Genomic DNA, 9,095 nt, shown 5'->3' with positions numbered 1-9,095 from the left:
TCAATGTACATCTAGTATCTTCCTAGTGTGTCTGAGGGACTTGGAAATGCAGGAGAAGAGTACTACATAACACACTGGGCAGGAAGGGAATGATGTGGCAGTGATGGGAATGGGTTGGTGGTGGTACTAGTAGTGGTGGTGATGGGCGAGAACTGGCAGTGATGGGAGGGAGAGAAGGAAGGGGCTGGCATGGGGCTGGGAGCTGCTGCTTAACTGTAATCCCCACCCACTTCATTCCCACATTTGGCTGTTGGGTTAATTGTAAAAATACTGAATGTTGCTATAAAAATATGAGTCTCCCTTTTGTATTTCATATTTTTTCTGTCTTACTGTGGCATACAGAGAGGGTATCATTTGGTCCACTTGCCTATAAAGACTAACACAATTTTATACTTTTCTTTTGCCATGAAGGTCATTGGCCTTAAGAAACACATAAAGACCACAATGTTACACAAACAGAATATAAGTACTAGACAATCTTTTCCACATGGGTCACAGAAACGGTTTCCAGCACAGGCAGGCAAAATATAATGCCAGAAAGTGTTTGTGTATGCATGTGTGTGTGTGTGTGTGTGTGTGTGTGTGTGTGTGTGTGTGTGTGTGTGTGTGTGTGTGTGTGTGTGTGTGTGTCTATATATATATATATATATATATATATATATATATATATATAATATGAATAAAAAAACAGTTGGAAGTGAAGTAAATAAAGGATAAAGTAAACATGCCTCAGAAAAAAAGGAGAAATTTCAGAATACCTTACAATCAAGAGAAAATAAAACTAAACATATCTAATGAAATAAGACAGTGCTGCTCAATGACCAAGACCAGACCCAAGACATAAGGTGTGGAGGAGACCCTGACAGGAAGCAGGAGTGAGTGCACTACGGCTCAGGCTGTCAACTACAGACTGTCCTCTAAGAAACAATGAATGTCATACAGGAAATAAAATAATGTAATGTTAGTTGAAAGTCAGTGAGTGAGTTAGATAGTAGTTAACAGCTGTGCTAAAGACTTCACTACTCTACTGACTGTCAATTGAAGCAACTCTGTCAGTTGTAAATCCAACAAATTTTGTCCAACACCAGTTGATGGGGTCAGTTAAAGCAAAATAAATAAAATAAAACAAGATTAAATAAAATAAAAAGACAAGATCAAATTCTGATGACTATCTATCTATCACAGGGATCATTATCGGGAGAGTCTTCATTAGAACTAAGTGATAGTCCAGAGCCAGAGGCAAGTGACTGCACCACAAAACCATGTGAGAGGTGAGCAGGGGTCAGGGATTGGCTGGAGACAAGTAACTCAGGTTGTAATCAGTGACTGTCACTAAGAGTTTCAAGACTGTCAACTAAACATTAGTAACAACTGAAAAACTGTATAATATTGGCCAACATGATGTCAGTGTCTATTAAAATATCTTGTCTGTGAAATCTGTCATATTTGGACATGTGATTGTCAGGAAGAAACCAGTGACTGTTAATAAGGGACAAGTAGTGCCAATGAAAGACTGGTGACTGTCTACAAGAGACCAGTCTATCATGGCACAGTGTTGGGCTGGAAAAAGACTACATATAAGTCTACAGATCAATCTATCAAGAGCTGGGTCAGGCAACTACAGGCTACAGGGTGCCAGCTCTCCTGCCTCACTGTGAACCACAAGCTCAGGCTGACCTAGCAAAGCTCTTGTACGCAGCAGACATTGGATTGATGCAGAGAGGAACCCGGTCCCGCGCCAGGTGGCTCATGATGAACCTGTGCAGGCGGTCCTTCACCTGGGACATGGACCGAAGCTGAAACAGAAACAAAACCAATTACCAGCATGCACTAAGACAATGTTCTGTGGTCTGTTCATTCCACTGCTAAGTATCCTTGGTTTATTCTGCATAAAACAGCATATACAGTGGAACCTTGGTTCTTGAACTTAATTCGTTCCTGAATACCGTTTGAAATCTGAAATGTTCGGAAACCAAAACTATTTTGCTTAAAGGAATCAATGTAAAATAGATTAATGCATTCCTAGACAACCAACCATCCTGTCTTAGTGGCTTAAGACAGACACTCCCACTGCCATGATGGCTGCTCCAAAAACATTTCCAGCTCAGAAATTATTTATCCAGAAAGGATGTACTGAATGAACTTAGTGACACAGAATTCATCAGAAGATACTTTTTAGACTTTGCAGGATTCTCTTTATCACCGATCTAATGAGGGAGGCCTTACAGAGTGACACAGAGGAGTAATCCACTTACTGCCAAAATAAAGGTGATCATAACACTTAGACATCTTGCTGCTGAGAAAAGCTACACTACACTTAATAAGGGAAAATGCAGTTGTGCATTAGTGATGGCATTGTGGGTCATTGAGTGAGCCACACATGGTGAAAACTGCTTGTTTACATCAAGGCTCTTCATCAGGATCACATTTTACTTATTTCAAAGATTGAATTGCTGTCTAATCCACCACCTCCCTTTCAAATACATAAAAATGAAGGAAATATTCATAGAAACTATAAATTAGTAATAAATGACAGCTTTTGGTTTGTTTTTAGTATTTGAAATCAACTAACTTTGTTTGAGAACTGAATTATAGTTCGGCAACAGAAACAATAATGAGTTCAAAATTTTGTTCAAAAACGTATTTGTTCAAAAAGGGAGACATTCGGTGGCCAAGGTTCCACTGCAAAGTAAAATCATTTATCATTCTAGCAATGGAGTAATATTCTCAAATACATCGTAATATCTAAATAAAAGCATAACAATTTAATATACTTTCAATATGTATATGCACTGACTGTATTTCCCAACATAATTTTAGTTTTGTAATCATAGAATTTACAGTTAAACCTTTCTCATTCATCCTCCATATGCCTTTCACACATTCAATAACATTAACTTTGTTGTTAAGAGCTGATCTCATTAACTTACTATACCAGACTCTTTTTCACTAACTCTATATCCATTTCCTTTTAAATGACTCAATCACTTCACACAATATCACATCACAAATCACTCTTTTTTTTCAATATATATATATATATATATATACCATCTTCAATTAATATTTTCCCACTGAATCCTGTCATATTACATCTTGCACTTCTCAGGTGGTTCACATCAGCTGGGGAATGTTCCTTTGTTGTGCTTCATTCCAGACACACCCAATTCAGGGGCCTCTGGCAGAATGGACAGTGCAAACTGTTCTTAATTCTCTTTCTGGATTCATGGTCACACCTCTTTCATCTTCTTACCCACTGACCATCTAATTTGCCTCCTTTTGCTGCTGTCTCACTAATCACTCCCTCTCCTCCTTAAGTTTTATAAGGAACTGTGTTAAAGATTGTACTTGGTGTTTCAACTATTTCTTCTCTTCACCACACTTCATTCACTCTTCTCTTATACTTTGTATCCCACATTTATTTTGTAGTCTTCATTATTTATAGACTATGAAAAAAATATCTTTACCTCTTCCTCCTTTTTGGCTTGAAATAAGTTGTCTTTTGTGAAATATTCCAATAACACACTTATGCTTTTACCTATCTATCTAGCCTGGCAGTCCCACACACTGTGGCTCAAACAAAGCACCTCACACTCGTACACACATCATTCATACTCTTAGTACCATTAGTCCCTAGTGGAAAGGGGATAATCTCATGGACCACCCAACTACTTTTATACATGACATGATGATAACACCTATATACTTGATGCACAGTCTTGGTCTGAAGTCAAATAACCAGACAAACTTGCTTCCACTGTGTGTAGCATTTTCCCTCAATCACACGTTTTTGCAAGTGTTAACAGTCTATCAGTTGCCAAATTTTGTGAAGAGACTGTCAGCAGATCACACATAAGATTGAAGGAAAACACTAAACACAATGTAAGTCAATAGATTATCTTACTCAACTTCTGACTGACTATACAAGACATGCACAGTAAGGTTCAAGAGTCAGACCAGTGAACAATGCCCCACCTCATTCTCCCAGGTGTCATCAAAGGCGTGCGGCGCAGTGGGCTCAAAGTCCAGGGTGTACTGGCGGCTGCCACAGGAGGTGGAGGCGCAGCAGTTGCACATGCAGGAGTGGTACCTGAGACGGCCTTCATCCAGGTAAGGGTGAGCCAACGCCTCCGTCACCGTCAACCGCTTGTCCTGCACAACAGTCGGCTGGTTAGTAGTGCTTGACAGCATGGTATTATTGTTACTCATGCAATTATGAAGACATTACTCTAAATTTGTCATAATTATCAGCCTTCATACACCTACATAGAGAATTTTTTATTATTACCTTATCAATGTAAATAATGCAATAGCCATACATTGTCAATTTTCAGGTACATGCTACAATTATAATTAACATTTTATGAGTGAAGGGCTATAAGTAGGTAATATGCAGTCAGCAATTTAGCAGACAAAAAATTTAATTATCTTAACTAATATCTAAACAATGACCAAAAAATGAGAATTTTAAGTAAAGTACAATAACTGCAATCAGTGATTTATCAGTGAAGTGCTATAACAGCTGTGCAATCTGTAATTTAGTAGTGAGGTTTTCTGGCACAATAAAATCTATGATTCATCTTCATTACTGCTTTTATGTGCATGCGAACTGCACAAAATTCTGAAAACTCAGCTTATACTTGATTTATCAGTGAAGTGCTATAACAGCTGTGCAATCTGTAATTTAGCAGTGAGGTTTTCTGGCACAATAAAATCTATGATTCATCTTCATTACTGCTTTTATGTGCATGCGAACTGCACAAAATTCTGAAAACTCAGCTTATACTTTAAATAAGAAATTTTATATGCAATGAACATAACACAAATATGACCATTCCCAGAAAGTGAAATAAAGTCAATGACAAAATATATGCAGTACACAAGAAAAGCATTATTTGTAGTTTCCTACAAGAGTAAATTGCAAAAAGATGTTAAACATGAGATATGTAAGACATCTGTGACTCTGTATCATAGTGTTACTATTAGGTGATTAATGATATACTCCATTCTACAAAAGAAACAACTTGATACACATTTCTTTCAGTATGTGATTTGCTATACTGTGTCTGTAAACAGGTAATTTTCATCTGTTCCTTCTCCTGGCTCCACACTATCAGTCATTCCCCTCATGGCCATGAACCTTGATTTATGTCTCTCTAAACCTTCATAAGATACACTCTGAGATGATAATGCAATGATCACTCCCACAGCTAACATGCACATTACATTATCAGTATTTGCTGTCAGAGTCCAAGGTCATTTGACTGTGATAACATACACAGCCCTTCATTTATTACAGTCTTATCAGCTGTCTTTGTCCCTGAAACACCGGGTACTTAATTTCCCATACTTCTTGTAATGTAAAATGTAACTAAAAAGGGACACACACTGAGAATTGAGAATATTGCACATACATAAGGTAGTATACTGTTTCCTTTTCTCTTATTCTATCCTGCTTGAACTGTTTTTTGGAGTCACTTTGCAATAGTGTCCCAGGGGTTACAAAGACCCCTAAAATTTGAATGATTTTGCAACTACAATAGAAAGAGTTTTTAAGCAAATAATCAACTGAATTTTTTTTCCAATATGATTACTAAAAAAGTTGTGTGTTGTGGTTCTAATCCCTGCTTCATTTGGATGAGGCACAGAGAGGAGAGAGTAGTGCTTCACAGTGCTAACAGACACACAACATTCCTTCTCTCTGACATCCTTCAGATCCTCTCCAAAGATAACAATTCCCTCATCAATTATCATCACCTGACTTCCTGATGTATTATACTGATCATGCTGCAGTGACTAAGGGAACTGTTACACCAAGTTCCTGCTTTACAGTGTTATCATACATTTCAGCTGCTCATATGCATTCATTTTGCAGCAGCATGTGAGTATAAATACTTTCAAGGCAATTCTAAAAAAGAAGCAAAGCCCATACTCTGAATGATGCAGTGCAGCAGTGTTATGCCATTTTGTTTAAATCATGGAAATATTGAGAAATAGATCTGAATGTGAGGTTAACTAGCCTTCCGGCACTCTCTCCCCTCTATATTCTTATACATAGCAGCAAAAGATCAAGCCAAAATATTTCAAACTCATGCCTTTCAGCCTTATACACTATATGAAGGACTTGATTCATATTCAATTAAGATCTGCAGAATCAATTACTATGCAGCACAACTGAATCCCAGGTGGTGTGGTCAGTGGGAACATGGCCTCCCTCCCCTACAGGCCTGGAGGTTATGATGTGAGACTGCACGTTAATAATGTATGATGAAGATGCCTTGTTTTGGCTGGCCTTCTTTATGAAGAACATCATCCTGGTCTATAGAATCCTTTTTTAATTAACTTACTTTTGGCTTGCAATTGCCTTTACAACTTCTCTTTATTATCATTAATACTCATTAATATCAGCATCATTAGTTTACAGCTGAGATGATGGAGTTTGAGTCCCCAGCAAAGCAAAGACAATTAAGGTTTATCTTCTTTTGTGCTGTATCTTCTGTTCATTTAACAGAGAATATGTAAGCTGAAGAGTTGTAATCTTGTAACTGCATGAGTGCAAGGTTAGCAATTCTATCTTCCAGTGTGTGTGTGTGTGTGTGTACAAGTAGGGAGTCCTATGGAAAAAAGGAGATCAAACACTCCTGCCCTTCAAATATATAAGGACTGTCAAGTGAATATGGGCCATAGCTACAATGAGTCAAACAAATAATCAAGGCCAAGCCATGAAAGCCAGAGAACAGACAATGAAAGGAAATAAATCAACAAATCAACAAGTAAAACTAGCTGTCACAATATACAGATACAAGTGTTCTGATCATGACATGCTTGCAGTGAGTTAAGTTAGCCAGAGCAGAGCAGTATCCCCTTCCCACTCACAGGGTCAAAGGCGAGCATCTGAGTGAGTAAGTGGACGGCCTCGTGGGTGGCGTGGTTGGAGAGGGTGTAGAGGGCAGGCAAGGCGGGGGGCTTGGAGGGGCGGCGCAGCATGTGGGTCACAGCTCCCTCGCAGGCATACTTCATGTCCTCCAGGTTTGGGGTCCCCAGTAGGTCTGTTATTCTCTCCAGCTGTGGGGAGGAGGAAAACCAAAGTTGGTCCAGTAATGTAAAAATGATAGGTGGGCTATGATTAAACTATGAGAAGTAATCCTGATGAGTGAAGTTAGTTCAGTGACACAAGAATGATAGATGAAATACACTTAGACTAGCAATTATGGCGAGTAAAGTTATTCCAGAGATGCAAGAATGATAAATGAGATACACCTATACTAATAATCCTCATAAGCAAAGTCAGTCCAGTAATGTAAGAATGATAGGTGAGATGGACTTACAGTAATCATGATGAAGTAAGTCTTCTTTCTTTATAATATAGGATATTTTTTTTCAATACTGTTGCTGGAGTAGTATGGATACATCACAGCCTGACTAGGTTCTAGAGGCCTGTTGCTAATTGAAATTCACTTTATTCCCTTCTGTTCTCTTCTAAGTAGAAAATCCAGACACATGAATTCTAATATTCCAGAGACCATAAGAATTCAGAATATCTGCTGAGGTTTCATAAACCAAGGATAAAACTGCTACTATAGCAATATTAATGATAATTTAAAATGATTGAACATTATAAATCCAGAAACCATTGCTGCAACCGACCATACGAGTATTCAACATGCATTCAGAAATCACTTCCAGGTGTTGGAAAAATAAATTGTGGAAGTAGAATCATGTGGTAATGTTGATAGTGGTGGTGATGGTAGCTATGGTGTTAATCATAGTGATGGTTAAGGTGGTGATGGTAGTAGTAGTAAAGATAATATTGTGGTGATGGTAGTGAGAAGCAAAGTGATAATGAGACTGATAGCTTTGGTGGTGATGGTCTTAGTAGTGACGAAGATACTGTAGTGATGGTAAAGTGAGTTGATGGCTATGGTGGTAATAGTAGCAGTAGAGGTAGTGATGATAATACTGTGATGATGGTATGGCATCCTTTCCTGAGGAGTGAGACCTTCAGTGTGTTACTTGCAAGAATGAATAAACACCTTGCAACACAGCAGTAAACTTGTGCATCAGAGTTATAAAAAGGGAGGGAGGGACAAAAAGATCTTCCCCATTGTACTTTAGCAGCAGGGAGGGCAGAGCTACAGAGGACATGAGGACATTGGCATCTGAAAGACAGTCACCACCTGTATGTAAATATAGTGCACACACACACACACACACACACACACACACACACACACACACACACACACACACACACACACTGGGAGGGCTTTGTCATACCTTGTGATCTCTCAGCCACAACCTGAATGAAAACATCAGTTACTCACAAGCTACACTATTCAGACCTAGAGCTTGATAAATGACAGCCAACTATTACAGCCAGTCTGAGCAATGTGAAGGAATACAGAGGTGGCCTGAAATATGTTACAGTAAGCAGCAGCAGCAGCAGCAGCAGCAGCAGCAGCAGCAGCAGCACCGGTAGCACCACCACCACCACCACCAACACCACCACCACTAGCAGCAACCTTAAACTGTGCTGTAAGAGTTGTCCAGCCAGGGAATGTTACTGATGAATGTTAATGTGATGTAATACAAGTAAGTTTAAATATGAACACATCTACAGGAATAAATATACCAAGCTGATAGAAACATGTTTACTTATTCACTTTTTCTGGAGTATATCATAGTGGTATTTTTTATTGCTTTGCCAGGTTCCCCTACATAAAAAAAAAAAATAAATAAATAAAATAATATAAAATTTATATATAGGCATTTCTTATGGAAATATACTTTAAGCATTTTCATGTCCCTAATGTCGCTCTGCAAAGTGAAGTATTGATTCTTTTTACTCAAAGGATTCATAAAACTAAGTGATTACAGTATGTAAATACAATACGGTATTCATGTACAGCATATTCATAACCGAATTTTCATGACTTAGCTCATTCAAGTAAATTTTCATACATATTCATCAGGAAGCTTATAAAACCAGACTAGAGGAACACTCCCACCCACACAAGCCAGTGCAGGACCACAAGTGTCCCTCCACACAGCTGGCTGATGTGGCAGCTGCACCTGAATTGGCACTTGATATCAAC

General features: G+C 38.5%; 1 protein-coding gene and 1 long non-coding RNA gene across 3 annotated transcripts in view; one reads left to right on the top strand and one right to left on the bottom strand.

Annotated features, from left to right (window-relative positions):
• Positions 1-9,095, bottom strand: part of LOC135105864 (serine/threonine-protein kinase NLK-like) — a 54,282-nt gene that overhangs the window by 5,322 nt on the left and 39,865 nt on the right. Inside the window, exons 6-8 of the mRNA XM_064014497.1 lie at positions 6,877-7,065; positions 3,976-4,152; positions 1,678-1,796 (exon numbers count right to left, since the gene is read on the bottom strand). Coding sequence (XP_063870567.1) covers positions 1,678-1,796; positions 3,976-4,152; positions 6,877-7,065 — 485 coding nt within the window. The remainder of the gene's footprint in view (positions 1-1,677; positions 1,797-3,975; positions 4,153-6,876; positions 7,066-9,095) is intronic.
• The window catches only part of LOC135105871 (uncharacterized), a 7,927-nt gene continuing 623 nt past the window's right edge, over positions 1,792-9,095 (top strand). The window contains exons 1-4 of one of the 2 annotated variants that reach the window (XR_010271033.1): positions 1,792-2,268; positions 3,989-4,170; positions 8,428-8,592; positions 8,973-9,095. The exon at positions 8,973-9,095 is cut by the window's right edge and continues 37 nt beyond it. This is a non-coding gene — a long non-coding RNA (uncharacterized LOC135105871). The remainder of the gene's footprint in view (positions 2,269-3,988; positions 4,171-8,427; positions 8,593-8,972) is intronic. The other variant, XR_010271032.1, reaches the window with a different exon arrangement.

The sequence above is a fragment of the Scylla paramamosain genome, chromosome 1 (genome assembly GCF_035594125.1).
Source record: "Scylla paramamosain isolate STU-SP2022 chromosome 1, ASM3559412v1, whole genome shotgun sequence".
NCBI lineage: Eukaryota > Metazoa > Arthropoda > Malacostraca > Decapoda > Portunidae > Scylla > Scylla paramamosain.
The sequence above is the reverse complement of the archived record's forward strand: the minus strand, read 5'-3'. Positions and strand labels throughout refer to the sequence as shown.